The sequence below is a fragment of the Elephantulus edwardii genome, unplaced genomic scaffold (assembly GCF_000299155.1).
Source record: "Elephantulus edwardii isolate Elephantulus edwardi_28Jun2011 unplaced genomic scaffold, EleEdw1.0 scaffold00059, whole genome shotgun sequence".
NCBI lineage: Eukaryota > Metazoa > Chordata > Mammalia > Macroscelidea > Macroscelididae > Elephantulus > Elephantulus edwardii.
Window position 1 is genome coordinate 15,129,798 of NW_006399809.1, and position 21,258 is coordinate 15,151,055.

A 21,258-nucleotide genomic window follows, 5' to 3' on the forward strand; every position below is an offset into this window, starting at 1 on the left:
CTCAGCTTCAGCTTGAACTTGCATAAGAGTAATTGGTGGTCTGTTCCACAATTAGCCCCCGGCCTAGTTTTCACAGCTGATATTGAGCTTCTCCAGAATCAGATTGACATAAAAATACTAACAGTGCTAATATTTCAAAGGAAATTTAATTCAATATGGTTGCTATTTAAATATTGACTTTTAGTAAGCTGAAAGTGCAGAAAGACCTGAGTTTCAACTCCGTATACATATATATAAAGATAAAATTTATCAGAATGATGTTATAGAAGGAAATTCATCCTATTAAACTATGATTGTCTAATTAAAACACAATTTATATATCTTTCAGGTGATACACATAATCAACTTCTATAATTATTATGACAGATTTTAAAAGATCCTTATCATCTGGCCCAAGATGTAAAACAATTGGCCTTACCAGATAATAAATTTAGAGAGACATAGGGGCTATCTGTGGGAAGAACATTTCAGCTCACAGATCTTCACCTACAAAGCCCTGAGGCAGGACGTGCTTCAGGGGCATTGGACACACCAGGCCAGCCCCAGGTCATATTGCAAAGTTCAAGAAGGCCTGGTAGCATAATGTTAACCATTCATGTGCCAACAAAAAGTGCAAGGTTTGAACCTACCAGCTGCTGGGCAGGATCAAGGTGTGGCAGTCAGCCTTCATAAAGATTACAGCCTGGAATCCCGCTGGGGCAGTTCTACTCTGTCCTTTAGGGTCGCTGTAAGTCAGGACCAATTCAAATGGCAATGGCTTGGTTTTGTCTTTGTTTCAGTAATGAGATTTTACACTCATTTCTGCTAAATTGCCCATGAAGGCATTACAAGAAAATCTGGAAAACAAGGCACATTTGAGTATATCCAGGAAAGCCTGTCCGCCAAAAGACAGTGTGAAAATTGATGAGAACTGACCAATGGGGAAAACCTGGGCAGGAGTCTCCACAGAGCACCAGTTGCACCCACAAGATCAGGGGGGTGAGGGTGGGGGTAGGCTGTTGACAGAGAAAGACAAATTCAATTAGCACCTAGCCAGAGGCTTGTAACAAGTGTTGGCCTAACTCCTCAGTCACAGTTTGTTTACACAGAGATACATCTCCTTAGCTGTTGCTGAGTAAAGAAGTTGTGCACTCACCAGAAAAAGCAACAATGCCTTGAGCCCTTCCCTCAGAGACAACACTTGGGTCCTAGCAGCTATACAGCTACAATTTTTACCCCACTCCTGGCAGACAGCAAAATCATTAAGCTGACTAAATTAAATGTAAGCAAGTCTCAACTTGCCCTTCTTTGCTCGAGGTCTGAATTATCTGAACAGGAGTTGATAAACTTTGAGAAAGTTCCATCTAAATCTCTCTACTTTGAAAACACAAAGATTTCTATTATCTGAAGACAAAGAAATAGAGAAAAGTCATGTGCAGGAAGATCAGGAGAGAGGGACATATAAAAGGTTTGCAACCCCTGTCACAGGGAGGCAATTCAAAATTACATTGTTTCAGTGAGGTTCAAGGTATTATTACATCTATTCATACACTCAAAAAATAATTGTAGGTGATAAACACTGGGGAGAGAATTGTGAATTAAACACACACAGCCTTGGTCTCATTCTAGGCGAACGACAAAAAAGAAAGAGAGTAAATAAAGTTATAAAAGGGTTCCAGCACAGATAAAAAGCAAGCTGGGATAAAGACATCAGGAGGCCTAGTGACACAGCAGGTAGTATGTCAGACTACTGACAGAAAGGTCAGAGGTTTGAATTTAACCAGGCTCCTCCTATAAAGGTTACAGCATGACGACTATCTACAAGTTGGAATCAGAGAGTAGGTGAAAAAGATGAATAGATGATCTTCTTGAGAAGTCAGAGAAGGTCTTCGCTAAAAGGTGACTGTCAGTGTCAGTCATAATTTAAATAATAATGAAAGTAATATTGTTAGGAACCATTGAGTTGGCTCAGGCTCATAAGTAACTCGTCTGTACAACCAATTGAAATCTTGTCTAGTCCTATACCATTTCCACAATATCCACTGCACTTAACTACATTCTTGTAGTCACTGCAACAATCCTTTTTCTTGAAGGCCTTCCTCTCCCTTTGTTGATGGTGTCCTTTCCCATAGTTCCACCTGACAACATGGTCAAAGTAGGTAAGACCAAATTTCACCATCCCTGGCTTTAAGGAGCACCCTGACTGTAGATCTCCCAAGACAGATCCATTCATACTTTTGATAGTCCATGGTATATTCTATATTCCTTGCCAACACCTCAATTGAAAGGCATCAAGTCATCAGTATTCACTATCCACTGTCCGATTATTATAGGCCATGCTCTTTGCAATTACTTGCTATGCATCAGAGAGCTGGACAATGATGAAGGATGACAGAAGAAGAATCAATGCCTTTAAATTATGGTTCTAGAGAAGAGTCTTGAACATACCGTGGACTGCCAAGAAAACAAATAGGTCTGTCTTGGAGAGGGTGAAACCAGGTTTCTTCTTGAAGGCTAGGATTTTGAAGCTCTGTCTCACATATTTTGGGCACGTGGCCAGGAGATACTGGTTCTTGCAGAAGGACATCATGCTCAGAAGAGTCGAGGGACAGCGCAGGAGAGGAAGGCACAGGATGAGATGTATTGCTATACAGTAACTAGGGCAATGGGGGTTGGTGTGTTGGAATTTGTGAGACTGGCTCAGGACAGGGCAGGGTTCATAGGGTCACTATGAATTGCAGATGACTCAATGGCACATAACAACAACAACAAAGAGCATCTGAAAACACTATGGCTGGGGCCAGGTGCACCTTAGTCTTTTAACTGACATCCTTGTTCTTTAGTACTTTAAAGAAGTCCTAGACAGCAGATTTGCCCAAAGCCATATGTCCTTTGATTTCTGAACTTCTACAACCGTGTGTGCTGATTGTGGATCCAAGTAAAAGGAAATTTTGGCAATTTCAATCTTTTCTACATGTTGACAACATGATGTTGTCAATTGGTTTAATTTGGAGGAAAACTTTTTTTTTTTTTAATTTTTTTAAAAACTATAATTTTCAATTGCCTTTAGTAAATGTTTCAAGTCCTCTTAACTTTCAGCAAGTAAGATCACATCATCTACAAAATGTGGATTGCTGATGAATCTTCCTGCAATCCTCATGCCACATTCTTCTAGGCATCGTTTACTTCCTTGGATTATTTGCTCAACAAAAAGCATAGAAATACTGAAACGATACAATCCTGACACAAATTTTTCCTGATTTTAAACCACGCAGTATCATCTTTTTCTCTGTGCTAAAAATTGCTTCTTTGTCTCTATCAGGTCCCACATGAGCAAAATTAAGTGTTAGAGAATTCTCATTCTTTGAAATGTCATCCAAAATTTATTATGAGCAGATAAAATTTATCTACTACTCACAATTACAACACATAGTGAATTTTTTATCTGCTTTTTAGGACCATCTCATTGACTCATACAACAACATAGTATTAATTTTATACTATTCCATAGACGAAAAAGTAGGCTTAAAGAGGTTATGTAATTTTTCCCAATATCATTCACATTAATTGTAAGCCAGAGCTCAGATTAAAAACTATTATTTTGATCTAGGCTCCACATGCCTAATTATGTTGTGTGAAAAGCTTGGTCCCCCGGATGGGAAGGGCATCTAGTTGAGGAAATGCACAGTGTAAACACTGTAGAGAAAATAAAGGAAGGGAGGTACCAGGCAGTGAGTAGATGTGAGAGCAGACAGAGAGCAGTGCCATGCGAGGAGGCTGGGGCCAGAACACAGGCCTACAAGAGACTCACAAGGATAGGCTACAGTCTGGATATTGTCATAAACACAAGGGATTTTAGATTAGATGCAGGATAACATGATTTACAAATGTTTGTTTCTTGGTTTTTATGTATAAGAGTTGCCATATTGAAAATAAATTTTTAAAAAAGGGAAGAATGAACCTAGAGTTGAGGTATTATGACTATGATCTAAGTGAAGGGATGGGGGTAGCATGCAAAACAAGGAAGAGATCATGTTAGGTGAGAAATTTCTAGTTTTCAATCTTACCATGTGCCTAAAGAGTGGATACAATTTGGGAGTGGCCGAGTCTGACTTCTACCCACTTCCTAAAGGAGAACTGTCCCCATAAATAATATCCATAGCAGCAAATAGATAGCTGCTTTGTCAGACACAACAACCCCCATGCTCCTGCCTCTTTTTTCACTAATCACTGGGTTTGATGTTTGTTGTTAACTCAGAGAAGAAGTGATGCCTTTGAATTGTAGTTTTAGTGAATAATAATGGTTATATCATTAATATTTTTGTTGTTGTTGTTGTTACTGTTGTTGTTGAGTACAATTCATAGGAACCCTATGAACAAAAGATCTGAAACTTGTTCTATCCTGCTCCATCCTCACACTTCCTGACATACAGGAGCCCATTGCAGCAGTCACTGTGTCAATCCACTTAGTTGAGAGTCTTCCTCTCCTTAATCAACTCTCTACCCTTCCCAACATCATGTCCTTCTTCAAAGAATTGCCCCTCTTTGCAACATGCCCAAATTAAGACAAAATCTCATCACTCCTGTCTCCAAAGAACACTCTGACTGCACCCTCTCCAAGATATATCTGTTCGTTCTCTTGGCCATCCATGGGATGTTCAGTGTTCTTCTCCAACACTACAGCTTAAAGGTGTCAATTCTCTTTCTGTCATCCTTATTCACTGTCCTGCTCTCAGAAGCATAGCAAGTCATCAGAAAGACTATGTACGATGAACTACAAAAGGAAAAAAATTCTCTTGGAAAAAATGTAAACAGTAAGCTCCTTAGAAGCAAAGATAACAAAAGTTCATCTCACACACTTTGGTCCTTGAAAAAAAGATAGCATGCTGGGAAAGACAGGAAGTCAGTGAAAGAGAGGAAGACCCTCAGCGAGATAGACTGACATAGTGACTGTAACAACAGGCTTGAGCACGCAAGAGATTATGAGGATGGTGCAGAAAGGGGCAACGTTTCAATCCGTTGTCCATAGCATAATTATTATTCATAGTTGATCACTGTTAATAATAAAATCCTAGACCTGTAGCAGTACTCTACCAAGTTCAAGGAATGTCACAAGGTAACAGAAATGTAGCAATCATTATAAAGCATTTAAAGTAGGGCTTCATTCTGACTGGGCCCCATGCTTAAAACTGACATTTCCACACCAGATGTACTGAATCAGAATACACATTTTACAAGATCCCCTGTTGCTTTTTATAAATGCAAACAAATCGACTGGGAATCTACATGAATCAATTGGGAATGCTTATGTATACATAAAAATAACCCGAGGACCTATAAGAATCAGCCGGTGATCTTGTTCAAGAGTAAGTTCTCTTCAACATCTCTAATTTAAACACATGTAGTATTTTCTGTTGCGTTGCCAAAGCAAAAGCAAGTAGTTTGAATCCACCAGCTGTTCTGTGGGAGAAAGATGGGCAATCCCCAGTCATGTGATCCACAGCCTCTAAAACCTACCAGAGGGTCAGCTTTGAGTCGATTCTAGCTGGACAGTAATGTGTTGTATTGGTTGATATTTTTGGTAATTTTAAGAGAAATGTGTAGGCACTGAGGTGATTCTAATTCACAGTGACTACATATCGCAGGATAAAATTGTCCACTGAATTGCCAATGTTATAATATCTCGGAAACAGACTGCTTTCCCCTGTAGAGCAGTTGTTCCATGGATTTAGCTGGTATTCCCCCCCCCACCCTCTGCTTTTTACAACACATGAAGATAAAAATGAAAAAAATTTTCAAGCAAAGCTCTGGTGATTTGGTGGCTCTGCAATAAAAACTTCATAGTTAGACTTGAGACTTAGAAATATAAACACACTATTTTGAATTTTACTTTTTCAGGTTACCAAGGATCAACAAGAATCATTGGCTCAGAGATTTATAAGACGTTAATTACTAAACATTTTCTCAAAATTGATACTGCACAATATTTCACATGGATGCTGGGGATTTTCCACAGCATATATATTTAATGGAAAAGGAAAATGGTAAATGTTTTCTTTATAAAATATGTGAAAGCAGAAACTTGTGTTTTAAAATATATCATAAAATATTAATCATCAAAACAGTTGTCAAAATGAACATTCAACTGATTTCTTTTTATCTCTTTTTCTTTTGGATCATGTAATAGCAGTTTAGGCGATAAACCCATTTCAGCTTCTAAAGGAAATAAAAAAAATGTGGATGTCTGATGGCCAGTCAATTACCATTTCACACTACTATGTATGGGAAAGGATAATATTTCATTTACTCACTCACTTCCATTGAGTCAGAACTGACACTGCAGGGAGTTTCCAGGAAGTAAATCACACAGGAGGGGAATGCCCATCATTTGCCTACAAAATCACAGGTTCATTCTAACAGCCAGAGGGAAATGTCCTTTGGATTAGGAGACTAACTCCCTTCAGCCTCTCACCTCAGTCTCTATTCACATCAGAATATTTCAAGTTCCTCAGTATCAATAATGTTTGCATTCATATCATAAATAACACACCTGAGTAACTTACGATATTTTTAAATGTGATGTGGAAAAACACATGAATATCTTTAAAAAAAAAACACACAACAGAAAGTTGGGGCCAGAGGAGGGAAATGTAAACAACCTCAGCAGAGATGTGTCATAGTAAAATCACAGACTTTACTACTGTATCTCCCTATTTCTTTCTCTCGTGTCCTCTCCAAGCTAGATTTATGTAACATTATCATTGTCTCTTAACACTATTGCTAAAATATTACCGGAAGAGTTTGGAATGAGGGTTGCAGACTGGAGTATACTCGGGGTGATGGTGGGGGAATGTGGAGGGATTGTATACCAAAGAAGGAGTTTTTCTTTTGCTAAAAAAGAGCGAACTGGGGGTGGGGGCAGTGGGCGGGAAGAAAAGTTCAACAATGAATGAATGGAAATCCACAATCTCTGTAAATGTTCATTGAAATTAATAATAATTTAAAAAGAAAAAATATTGTAAAATAAATACTAAGAGTAACCTTGTATCGATAAGTCAGTGCGCACACTAAACCACTTATAAGAATATGATACAGGGTCAGATAACTTTAGATATCATTACACTTGCCCTATATTTATTAATTTTTTTAATTGGTTTGCCTACAATAATTTACATACATTGTTTCATTCAGGTACACTGTGTTTTATAAAATACTTAATTTACATTATGTTTCATATAATCATTCATATACATTGTATTTTCTTTAATTATTACTGTTGATCTAGGCCTACTCCCTGTCTTTTCACCTCTCCACTGATTCTTTCCTATTCCTTCACCTCATTCAGCTGGTAAACTCTGCTATCCTAGTAATTTTCACTTGTTCCCTTTTTCCACTCCCTTCCCCTTTACATCTTCCACTGTTTGGATATTTATATACATCTTATTCAGTTTTCTTTCTGTTTTTAAAATAATGGTCTTATGCAGTATTTGTCCTTATGAGACTGAGTTATTTCACTCAGCATAACACTCCAGACTCACTCATGTTATATAGTACCATATAGTTATATAGTATTTTATACTGTGATATTTTCTCTAGACTTTCTATAGATTCTCCTGTGTTATATAGTATTACATATAGGTTTTTTTCCCATGTTTTCCCATATTGTTGTTGTTAAGTGCCATTAAGTTGCCTATGACCCATAGCGACCCAAGGTATAGCAACTCTGAACCCTGTCCTGTCCTGAGCCAGTCTCACTAATTTCAACACACCAACCCCAATCGCCCCATTTACTGGTGGTGTTTTTATATTTATTATTATGATTTTAATGAAAGTTTACAGAGAAGTTAGATATTTTGTAATTAATTCATTGTTGCACATTTTCCTTCCTACCCCACCTCCTATTCACCTTTTTTGGGGGGTGGGGGGTGTTTTGAAGGTTTTTTTATTTGTTTGCTCACAAAGTTCATATACATTGGGTTTTACACTCTTCTTCATTCATACTGTGTTTCATGCATTATGTTTTATAAAATCAATCACCATTGGACCTAATCCATCACTATCCAATCTTCAGGTCCCCACTGGATCTTTCCCATTTCCTTCATCCTCTCTCTCCACACACCAAATCATGCAACCCTGTGGTTTCTCCCATAGTGTTTTATGATGTTATAGTATTTCTTCATGTTACATGGTGTGTTCCTTAGTGCTGCATAGTATTCCACTGTGTGAATGGACCACAATTTCTCCATTACCTTGTTTGTTAATGGTCATTTGGGCTATTTCTAGTTTCTTGCTATTTTGAATGATGCTACTATGAACATGGGTGTGCATATATCCCTTTGTGTCTCAGTTCTAGATTCCTTGGGGTTCACATCTTGGCAGTGGCCTAAATGTCTTTGCAGAATTAAAGGGCTATCACAAAACCTCTAAGAATTCTAGGCACACATTGACTCTTCTAAAAATAAACTTTCCACACATCTGCACATATTACTGCCTCTCCCTGAAATGCCTTTACCTAGTAATCTTTGCTCAGTCCTCAAGATCCTTTGGAATTAAAATATCTGATGGAGGAGCTTCATTCTTTGGGACCCACCGGCAAAACCTGCTTCTGTAAGTACCTCAAGTACTCTGTCATCAGGTCTCTACACATTTATCTCTCAGATTACTCCAGGGACTCTACAAAAGCACCAACAGCTTTCTACCTAACGGATCTGCTGAATGAACAAAAGCATGGGCTGCCAAGAATGTAAAGGAACAAATGCAGATACTTTGATTTGCATTCAGAATATGTGTTATTCTAACAGCTATAAAGGAGTTCTTCTAAAGGCCCAAGACTTTCCCACATTTTAGTTATGCTTTAGGCACCATTAGCTTAGTTCTGGTACATAATGACCTTACGTACAACGTAACCAAATTGCCCACCATCCTCTACCATCCTCACAATCACACTGCATTTGAGCCTCTTGGTACAGCGACTGTGTCAATCCATCTTTTAAAGGTCTTATCTACATCAATTGACATCGACTTCTGACATCGACTTTGGTGTTTTCTTTCCTGCCTGTCTTATTTAACGATCTGCTTTCTGCATGTCTCACATCCCTGATGTCATCCCACAACTCGTTTGGCCTTAGGCTGTCCATTTCAACGCTTCAAAATGATTTTTTGGGATAATCTCAAAATTCGAGGAGGATATACTCAAAGATGTATTTTGACTTTCCTAACTTATTTTTGTTATCTTTAAGTTGCATAAAAGAATCTGATGGTTTGTTCCACAGTTGCTTCTGGCCTTGATCTGACTGAAAATGGTTAGCTTAGCCATCTCTTTCTTCAGATACAGATGTTTTGAACCTGTATATCCCACTTGGCAAGGTCTCATGTACAGTCATCATAGATAGTTTGGGGTTTTTTTAAGAATTCTCATTTTTTAAAAAGAGAAAAGGTATTTGAAAGTTTTCACATAGAAAACTACAATTCTTTCATTGTGTCTGAATCCAAAAAGTCATAAAATGAACATACACACATGACCTTGTCTTATTACATAAACATTTCCTTCATGTTAGCTCTCTCAGAATATAGAAACATGAAACATATTTAAAAAATCCTTTCCATTACTCTAATAGCCTATCAGAAGCAACACAAATTTGCTACTTGAAAAGTTCTACGTGTTGCACTGAGACGTATATGTTTAATCAACTCTCTTTGCTGTTAATAAAATAAGTAAGATAAAGAATTAAAAGTTGATATTTTATTTTCCTGAGATCTTGGGGGGGGAAGTTCGCCAATATCCATTGATCTTGATGGAAAAATAATGTACCATCTATTTTTAAATGCCACCTTAACTTTAGTTCCTTAAATAACTTATTTCTATCTTATAGTCTTCAAAGATATGCTCTTGATCTTTGTTGTTGTTTTTAGATGCCAGGCAGTTGCCTACAATTCATAAACAACAGATGTGAACCCTGTCTTATTCTGTGCCATCCTCATCATCTCTGATATACTGAGCCCGTTTTTATATCAATCCATCTTGTTAAGAGTCTTCCTCTATTTCTCTAACCCTCTACTTTTTCTAGGACTCGAAATGACATCCTTCTTCAAGGATTGGCCCCTCCTGACAACATGCCCCAAATATGTGAGACTAAGTTTCACCATCCTCGCCGCTAAAGAACATCCTGGTTTCACTTCCTCCAAGACAGAATGTCAGCTCTTTTGGCAGTCCACAGGATAGTCAGCACTTTCCCTCAATGTCATAAGTTAAAGGCATCGATCCTTCTTCCATCATCATTATTCATTGTCCAACTTTCAGATGCATAGGAAGTAAATTAAAAGACCATTGCTCAGATCAGGCACATCTTAGTCTTTAAGCTGACATCATTGCTCTTCAGAACTTTGAAGACATCCTGATCTTTAGTGTTCTGAAATTTCAGTTATATGTCTGAATGTAGTTCTTTTGCTTGTTCATTTGAAATTTTCTGCACTTAAAAAAATTAACCTTGGCATTACAAATTGCTTGAGTTCAGGGAAGGAGGAAAGAAAATGTGCAACAATGAATAATAGTGTAAAATAATAATAATAAAATTGCTTTAGTGCTAAAAACACCTATTAAAAATATTGCCTATTATGGATGACTGAGAATTTTCAAAATTCTCAGACCTCAATTGGAAACTCAACATTGCCTCATTATCTCATGACTTTGATTTCTTGTTCAATAAACAACTTCATTCCTCTGTTTTCCAAATTTAAATATGATGCTATTGTTTTTGTTGCTGTGTTGAGTGCCATTGAGTAAAACAGGAACCCTATGAGCACCAGATCTAAAACAATAGTCCTATCCTGTGCCATATTCATCATCCCTAACACATTTGAGACCATTGCCACAGACACTGTATTAATCCATCCTGTTGAGAGTCTTCTCTTTTGTTGACTCTCAACCTTTCCAAGCATAATGCCCTTTCCAAGGAAAAGCTTCTCCCCAGGCAGAAGTTCAAGTTGGGTTTAGAAGAGGTAATGGAACCAAGGGATATCATTGCAGATGTCAGATGGATCCTGCCTAAAAGCAGAGAATACCAGAAGACTCTATTTCTGTTTTTATTGACTATGAGAAGGTGTTTGACTGCAGATCACAACAAACTATGATTAACACCAAGAACAGGAATCCCAGAATTCTTAACTGTGCTCATAAGAAATCTATAACTAGACCAAGAAGCTGTTGTCCTAAAGAAACAAGGGAATACAGCATGGTTTAAAATCAAGAAAGCTTGTGTCAGGGATGTATCTTTTCTCCATACCTATTTAATCTGTATGTTGAGCAAATAATTTGTGAAGCCAGACTCTGTGAACAAGAATGTGGCATAAGGATCAGAGGAAGACTCATCAACAACCTGTTATAGAGATGACACAACCTTGCTTGGGGAGAGTGAGGGAGACCTGAAAAGCTTGCGACAGAGGATCAAAAACAACAAATGCTGGTGAAGTTGCAGAGAAACTGGAACCTTTACTTACTGTTGGTGGGAGTGTAACATGGTGCAACCACTATGGAAGGCTGTATGGCACTCTCTCAAGAAGTTGCAAATAGAAATACCATTTGACCCAGAAATTCCACTTCTGGGAATTTACCCTAAAAAAACCATAAGCACCACCCAAGCAGATATATGCACACCCATGTTTATTGCTGCTTTGTTTGCAGTAGCAAAGAGCTGAAAACAACCAACTGCTCATCAACAAACAAATGGATAGAGAAACTCTGGTATATTCACACAATGGAATACTATGCAGCATTGAAAAACAAGGAACTCATGAAATATTATGCAAAGTGGATGACCCTAGAGGACATTATGATGAGTGAAATATCTCACTCACAAAAGGACAAATATTTCATAGGGCCACTATTGTAAAACAGGACTGACATTGGAGTTGAGGGAAGACAGAGAAGGAGGGGAGAAATGATGTATATTGCATTGAAACAGATGGGCGAGAAAACTGTTTGAAAGAGATACATAATTGAGGATTATTGTCATGACAGGAGTCCACAAGGAGGGCTGCACAGTGCAGTGAACTTGGGGGAGAGATTGCATAACATTGAAAGAGTTTTTCTGTTACTTTTCAAAGAGAAGAGTGACTGGAGGGAGGGGTGGGCAGGAAGAAAAGTGCAACAATGAATGACTGAAAACCCTAAGTCTCTGTAAACTTTCATTTAAAAAAAAACAAACCTAACACCTTCAATATAAATTATATCTAACATCAAGAAAAGAAAAGTTCCCTACCACTGAGGCAGCAGGCAACATCATGACAGAAAAAAAGGATTGAAACTTTCAGCCACAACAATCAACATCCTTGGTACCAGCTGTCAGGAGATCAGGAGATGTATTGCTTTGGGCTAGGCCACTGTCAAGGACATATCTAAAATACTGAAGAGCCAGGATGTCAGTTTGAAGACTAAGGTGAGCCTAATTCGGGCCATACCCTTTTCGATTACTTGCTATGCTTCTGAGGCCAGACAACGAATAAGGATAACAATAGAATTGATATCTTTGAACCATGGTGCTGGAAAGAGCACTGAATAACCCATGAACTGCCAAAAGCATAATCAGATGTGTCATGAAAAAGGTGCAACCGGAGTGTTCCTTGAAAGCAAGGGTGGCAAAGTTTCACCTCTCATACATTGGACACATTACTAGAAGAGGTAATGCCTTGGAAAACGTTAACATGCTTGGAAAGGTGGAGGGTCTATGAAAGAGAGGAAGACTCCCAATGAAGTGGATTGGCATGGTGACTGCACCAATGGGTTCAAATGTATCAGAGATGACAAGGATGGCACAGTATAGGACAGAACTCAGATTTGTTGTTCATAGGGTTGCTATGAGTTGTAGTCAACTCAACGGCATCTAACTACAACACCATATCCAAAGTATATGAGATGAAGCTTCACCATCCTTGCCTCTAAGATCTATCTGTTCTTCTGGCAGTCCATGGAATATTCAGCACTTTTCTCCAACATCACAACTCAAGTGCATCAATTCTTCTTCTGCAGTTTTTATTCATTAGAATACTCTTTTTTTTTTTTTAAATTTAGGTTGTTTATTTTTCATTTCAGTGAACATCTACAGAGATTTTGGGATTCCATTCATTCATTGTTGCACCCTTCTCCCCGCACAAACCCCTCCCGCTCCCCCCCCATTTGCTCCTCTCCTTGAAAAGCAAAAGAAAAACTCCCTCATTGGTACACAATCCCCCCCCGCACCTCCCCAAACCCCACCCCCTAGCCCCAAATATAATCCACTCTACAACCCTCATTGCATACTCCTACGATAAAAATAATGCCCTAAAATATAATACTTTTAGACTATTCTCTCCCCCATAGACTTCAATGCCGTAAACATATTTCATCCAGTTTTTCTCAGTCCCACCCCCACCCCAATGCCAGCCTCAGGTATCTCAGTCACAAAGGGACAAATGCTATATGGTGCCACTGTTGTAGAACACTCTTTTTATGAACAAACCTTCAAAATTGCTCTGGGCCTCTATCTAAGTAGATAAATTAAAGATTTAACTCTCATCCTATCCCCTTGAGCTCTATGTCTGATCCTCTTTTCAAGGACATCATTGCTTTTTGATTGGTTATGTTTCTATATCATAGGCCTTTCTCTTGAACTTATAATTTCAATGAGTACTCAAACATGTTCTAATATTGATCATTCAAACACAAAACTCACTAACAGTGGTGAAATAATTCCAATATTTCATTGTTAGGTGCCTTTGAGTTAATACAACTCATAGAGACCCTATGAATAAAAGATCTGAACCCTGCTCTATCCTGCACAATCCTCACACTTCCTGACACGTAAGAGCCCATTGCCTCAGTCATCATGATGAATGTCACTCATGGCACTGAACTGTACATGAGAAAATTATTGAAATGGCAAATGACTTGTTATATTTCAATTTTTAGCATAAGAAGCAACTAAATAAAAAGCAAAACCCATAATCCTTCCAATTCCAATCCTTCAGCTTCTGAATTACTGGGGTTTTTTAAATGAAATCTTCAACAACAATAATATCTACTAAAAACTTGAACTATGAGAGACTCTAAATTTATGGCTGAACCAATTTGCAATGTAGACTATACACTAACTTGCATTCTGAGGGAATTATATTTACTAAATTGAGTTGTATCATTTTTTTAAATTGCTATATTTTTTTACTCCCCATGATAATTGTACAAAACAGACACAATGTTAAAAGAGTTGTCTTTGTGAATATTCATAAGAGAAATTTTATCCAGGATTCAGCATCATCAAACACACTTCTCCTAAATAAATAATTGTATCTTTTTAATAAACATTCTTAAAGAAATGAATTAAAATTATTTCCTTTTTTCGTGTGTTTCATTTTCCTGGTTTCATTTCTTTAAGCCCCTAACACCTTATCTATTGTATACTTTCCATTTATGTATTAATATTATTCTTAGCTGTATCATTTGTTACTTTTATTTTCTCTGTTTCATTTATTTCTTTTCTTCTGTCATTATTTTGGTAAGTTTTATAAACTACATAAAATCTTTTGAAGAACAAATGGAACAAGGAAAGAGAAAAATGTATATGAGCACAGAGATAAAGACAAAAATAGAAGACAAAAAAAAACCTATGAGAACTGGGCAAGAGGTAGTGGAGAGGGGACAAATTACTATGGGGATTTGAAACTCAAAGGGGAACAAGAGTAATGTATACATATTTAGAAATCAGTATATTTCTTCTGAAATTCTGGGGTTGAGTCAGAGATTGTGATGTTGACACAGGATAGGACAAGATTCAGATCTATTGTTCTTAGGGTCAACTTGAAACCTAACAACAACAACAACAAAGTGAACACAGGAAGCTGTGGTGGCCTAGTCTGTAGGAAACTGCAATTAAACTCCAAAGACTAAGCCTCTAATGTCCAAATCCACTAGTCAATCCAAAGGAAAAGATGGCTAATCTCCTCCTCTGTGGTTTACAGTCTCAGAAATACAGTGGAGAGTCTGCTCTGAGTCTGTTTCAACTAGATGGCAACAATATCGTTTACAACATTTATTACAAAAATACTTAATCTCATAAATTTTACTTGTTTCATCACTTTCCATTCAGGATTGTGCTAAACACTCAGAAATTTTCATAGGACAAATAATTGTCTCTGGATAACTCTGTTTGAACTATGTCATTTCCCCCCCAAATTCAAATGATAAACTGCAATTACACTGAAGCATCGTTCTACTTTAATGAAAATGAAAAGCAGTTCAGGTCTCTAGAAAATGTAGCTTGAAACCTCAGACAACATGAGCAGTATTCACTGTCCTCTTACCTGCTCTGACTGGCCTTCACCAACGCTAAAGTAAACTAAAATGGCCAGATTGCACATTTGATGCAATGATGCAAATCTTGGTTGAACATGAAGGAAGTTTTAAAAAGGGATGGTTCTGATATAAAAACATAGATAATAGACACAAAATCTGCACATTAAAGAAAAAGAGAGAGTACACCTCCCAAATATTTTCATCTCTATTGTTTAAGCTATAAATAAAATGGGAGGGGGAGAAAAAAAAAGAAATACAAGAGAGATGTCCATTATTTTTTAAAAAAGAGAAATGGCTATGTGGAACCCATAGGAAATTACAGCCAAGACCTAAGAGCAACTCCATGTGACTTACTAAGTATTTGATTCGTTAACAATGGTAGCAACATCTAGATCTTTCCATATGTAGAATTTTTCTAACAATCCAGTTGTCTGGAATTTAGTCCTCAATAAAAAAACACCAAAAGCAACAACAACATGGTCTTACTTACGAGAGGTTTTTGAAGCAAGAAGAGTGACCCGGGAGCCTCCTAAGAAGCAAAAACCCATTACATTCACTTGGTCATCATCTGACTGATTAGCAAAGCCTATAAAGGAAAAAAAATAATATTCACCTTATATAACATTAAATATTTGAAATAAGAGGTTTGGTTGAATGAGAAGTGCAGGGGGTTTTTCCTTTATCACTAATCATGACAAAAGCACATGTACATGGTAAGGAGTTGCACTATCAACACAAAGGCACATGGTTCGACGCCCCCAGCTGCTCCACACAAAAATTATGAGTGGTCTCCTCCTATGCAATTTACAGTCTCTGAAAACCCAATGGAAGATTAGATATAAAAGTCAGTCACAACTCAAAGGTACAGTGCAGCAACAATATGTATAATATGTTAAATTTATTTCCTCAGCAGTTCCAAATTACTGCACTGTTAAAAGTGTTGGAATTATATGTACTTTGTTACATTAAGTATTTACAATTTAGGGGGGGGCATGCCTGTTTTGAACTGCATTAAAATGAAGGGGGGAAACTCTCAGTTCACAATTTTTGGAATGTCGTTAAAGTAGTGTTTTAGATAAAATTCACAACATGAATCAATTATATTACAAATAAAAAAAGCTCTCAACTCTCACCTCAAGAAGCCAGATGGGGAAAGAAAATGAAACCTAAAATAAGTAAAGAAAGTCACAGAACTAGGAGTTGAGGGGGAGGATTGTTTTCTCAATATAAAAAAAAAATCAATGAAACCAAAAGCTGCTTCACTGGAAAGTTAAATGAAATGGATGATAACATGGGATTATATTTGTGAGCATGCAAAGGTGATTCTCTAGGCAATTATCTTTGTGTGTTGCACATATATTCATAAGTAAAACCAAAAGTGTGGGAGTTCATTATGGATACTGTCTGGACATAACACGGAACCTCACAGGACTGGGCTACTGAGGGTGAAGATTTAGGAACATGAGCCTCAGGGGTCAGCTTCATCAATGCCACAATATAGCTCAAAAAGACAAGGTTCTGAACTCTAAAGCTGGTAACTATTTTTTGAAGCCTGATAAGCTTGTGGTCCTCAAAGCTTGTGGTCTCCATAAGTAGAGAGCAAAAGAAAAAGAAAAGGAAAAAAAAAACCCTGAAGATTTAAAGATTAAATTAGTTAAGATTAATACAATTTATGAGCCATGACCTCACATACATTGAGACCAGAACTACACAGTGACTAGCTAATACTTCCAATGTTCTAACCACAGACACAGAAGATGGTCCCCAGTAGATACAATGGGAGAATACCTAACTCTCCATGGAGTTTTCTGAGGCTGTAAATCCAAAGGAGGAGATTGCCCGTTTTTTCCTACAGAACAGCTGATAGATTTGAAGCTGTCAACTTAAGTTAGCAGCAGGGCTCTCTATAGATGGTCAGAGTCAGGTTCAAATACTAGACAATGAGTTGATAAGGTAAGAACAATTCAGAAATGAGGGTCAGAATGATTGTACAACTTAAAGAATGTAGTCAGTGTCATACATTTACAACTGTAGAAACTGTTAAATTTGTAAATGGTTCTATGTTTATACTATTAACAAGAAAATAAAGAAAAATTTTAAAAATAATTGGGAGGGGAAAGTATGTGAACAATTTAGGGATAATCAGAAAAAATATTTGTAAAACGTAAACCCTAAAAACGACATAACTGAAATATATACACCGTAAATAAATGAAAGCCCCTGTTTTCTCTGTGAGAAACTAAAGAAGAACAAGTGACACCTTGTTCAATATTGCTTTTGATGTCATCTCTCTCCCAAATTGATGTATGAAATCAGTGCAAACCATATTAAAAATCTCCCTGGGTTTCTTTATTTATGTTGATGTGAAGATTTATAGGAAAATTTAAAAAACCTACAATGTCCATCACAACTTCTAAAAAGCTAATAAAGTCAGAAAACTTTAACTACCTGACACAAAGATTTTCAGTAAATAAAAAGAGCAGAAATAGATTGACATAAACATGATTTTTTTTTTTTTACAAAGCCGCAAAGACAATAGAGTAGGAAAGAATAATCTTTCCAATAAATAGTGCAGGTGCAATTAGATACCTATCTGCAAAACCATTAATTTTATTCATATCTTACACAACATACAAGTATCAACTTAAAATTACTAACAGACTCAAATGTAAAACATAACACTAGAAAATTCCTAGGGAAAGAACTGAAGAAAGCTTTAGAATCTTGCTTTAGGTAAATATTTCTTAGATAAGAACACTCAAAGGATGATCCATAAAAAAAGAAAATTGATAAATCAGACTTCATCAAAATTGAGAATTCTACTCTTCCAAAGACAATACAAAGAAAATGAAAAAGTATGTCACATACAGGAAGAATATATTTGTAGCTCACACATGATAAAGTAGTTGATTTCAGACAAAAGGGAGCATATATTGCACAATTTGAATTTATAAAAATTCCAGAAAATACAAACTAACATGTATTGACAGAAAGTGAATTAGTAGTTGTCTGGGAAATAATGCAATTTATTATAAAAGGGCACAAGGGAATTTTCAGAAATGATGCCTATAGTAAGAATCTTGATTAAGTGACTGTTTCACATGTACATACAAATATTAAAGCTCACCAAATTGTACATTTTGAACATGTCATTTATTAAATATCATTTTTATCTGTAAATTGTACTTTAATAGAGTTGTTTTAAAAAATAAAAAATGCACAATAAAGTTGATTTGAAAAGTAAAATAATATTTTTTAATTATAGAAGAAAATGGAACTATTTTACAGTCATGAGATTAAAAAGATAGTTCTAAGCATAGCATAAAAATATTAAACTAAATTAAAAGCAATCTGAACATTTTGCTACATAAAACTGTAATCCTTACATGCTAAAACATGAAAAGTAAATAATAAAGGTTTTAAAAGCCTATAATAAAAAGTAATTTAGATATGCAAAGAAAAATATATAATTTTTTACCTAGTAATGTAAAAAAAAATTGAGGTTTTTACAGTCTATTTTTTTTTTTACCTAACAATGTAAAAAAAAAATTTAACATTTTATGAACCCTGATGTTTGGTGTACAAACCAGTGCAATTCTTCTCAAAGAGAATTTCATATTTGAATCAAGTTTACAAATTGTATATGCACTTTAACTCAGGTATTTGTCTGCAAATTATATTTTTTAATTTACTATTGAGTCCCATCTCTATAATGGACAATAATCAAATACATACAGATAAGCATAAGATACTTATGATATCAAAACATTTGAGCCTAAAATCAGGAGAAAAATGGATTTATCATCTCAGCTTTTAGTAACACATCCTGTCCAGTGTGTATCTTCCAAAGATTACCTGTTTGATCAAAGGTATTTTTAAGTCAATCCATAATTGAGCTTCACTCATCTTGACAAAGATCAACTCCTTCTGAAACAAGGTGCTACAATATTTTTCAAAAGCATAAATAAATTCAGTGTTCAAGGTGTAATTCCCAACTCTAATCCCAAGGTAGTACAGAAGACCCCGGAAATGAAATAAGCTTGTGGATAATATTAAAAGACAATATCCCTTCCTGCCTTTTCTATATTTCCAATTTTTCATAAGGAAATTTGAGGAAGAAACAAAAAAGAATTTATGTGAGAGAAGGAAATGAATGGAAAGGAAGAAAAGGGAAGAAAGAAAGAAATTTAAAAGTACAAAAATTATTTGCTCATAATATATGCATATATGTAAGTTGAAAACAAACTAAAGAATGTGGGGGAAATGTAACAAAGACATTTCCATTTCTGAGGTTTTTTTAAAAAAGTTATATATAAATAAACTTCTTAAACACTTTAATGAAAACTCAATGTTAAGCAGTTTAAGTAGTTAATAACATAAAAGTTGACTTACCATAAATTTCTAAACCTTGTGGGAAATATTCTTTGTATTCTAAATCCTATCTACTAATGCAAGGGTAGGGATGCATGCCATAACCAAGTGCTGATTTTTAATAAAGGATTTGAAAAGGCTAATTTAATCCTCAGATTTTTTTTTTTTAATTGCACCTATCACCAAGAAATTTAACAAAGCCAACACATTAGAAACCTTGGCTACTTAAGCTGTTTCATCCAATGAAAGTGTCATTCTTTTTCAAAGTACTCAGAAGAAAAACTCACACCAGGACAAAGTCACACTTTTAAAGTTTCCCCAAATGTTCAACATGATAGTCTAGTCTTAAATATGAAGCACTTCTAAACAATCAGTGTCAAAGGATGACTTTGGCCAACTCCCACTGCTCCAAATAACAGAGCCACAAAAAGCTATCTACTTATGAGATTACTCATCGGCAGTATAAAACTATACTTTAAAAACGTACATATCCAAACACTTCTATATTCTATACACTTTGAAGGAGGGATATAGTAAAAAACAAAAACAAAAACAAAAAACCTACATAAAAAGTGAATAATAAATATTTACATTCCAAGTTTAAAAAGTCATAGTCTAAAACAGAAACATTTGATGTTTTCATTCCTGAATACTGAAGCAAAACTATTATACTAATTTTAATCAAACTTAAAAGGTATACCTTATTACCTTGTTGATATAAGCTATTCGCCTTTGAACAGGCAAACAAGAGGAGAAAATCCTTGAGGCATTTTCATATTCTTACTTAACAATTATCTGATAATTACCCCATCATTACCTGCTGATGAAGGATACCATTCTAAATTCCTAACATTTCTGATGCTACAGGCATGTTACTTCAAAAACTATACCTGGGAACAGACTGAGAAGGCTGACTGGAGGTTTGTTGGTATCAATAGTTAGTTTGTGGCTTGCACTTTTTGAAGGTTGACCTGGTGAGCAAATTAATTTCAGGGGAAGTCTAAATTTACATTGGATGATTCGAGGAACACCTGAAAAAAAAAAAGACAGAAAAATGCTGACTCAAAGACTTGATAAATATTAATCATTTGACAAAAAAAAAACCCACTAGACAACTTATACATTAGATAGCAACATATTAGTTTAAAAGACTGTTCCCCATCCATGTCATTTATTGGAACTGAAATAACTGTGACATAAAGGGGAAAAAAAATCTTAAAAAGCACCGAGGCAAGATATCTGCTTAATGTTGATATCATATTTTAAGTAAACACATTGGGACTCTATATACAAATTTATAGTTACCTTCAATTATTTAACGGTCCTTAAACTAAGATCTTCAAAGCCCTAACCTTTGAATATCTTTGGCAAAGAGCAAAGAGTAAGAAGTTTAGAATTCACTCTTACCACATGTAATAATTTCTCCCTCCTAAACTATTTTAAGTCTTCAGCTTTTTTATTTATTCCAGATTCAAATGATATGATTTTCCAAGCAAATGGCAACCAGAAAAAAGCAGGAGTAGCCATATTAATCTCTGATAAAATAAATATCAATGTAAAAACCATCACGGAAGATAAGGAAGGTC

General features: G+C 35.9%; 1 protein-coding gene across 4 annotated transcripts in view; it reads right to left on the reverse strand.

The window, feature by feature from the left end:
* The window catches only part of BBS9 (Bardet-Biedl syndrome 9), a 677,588-nt gene that overhangs the window by 360,936 nt on the left and 295,394 nt on the right, over positions 1–21,258 (reverse strand). For all 4 annotated transcript variants that reach the window (XM_006887603.1, XM_006887602.1, XM_006887601.1 and 1 more), the window contains 2 exons: positions 20,563–20,703; positions 15,792–15,887 (listed from right to left, as the gene is read on the reverse strand). In XM_006887603.1, coding sequence (XP_006887665.1) covers positions 15,792–15,887; positions 20,563–20,703 — 237 coding nt within the window. The remainder of the gene's footprint in view (positions 1–15,791; positions 15,888–20,562; positions 20,704–21,258) is intronic.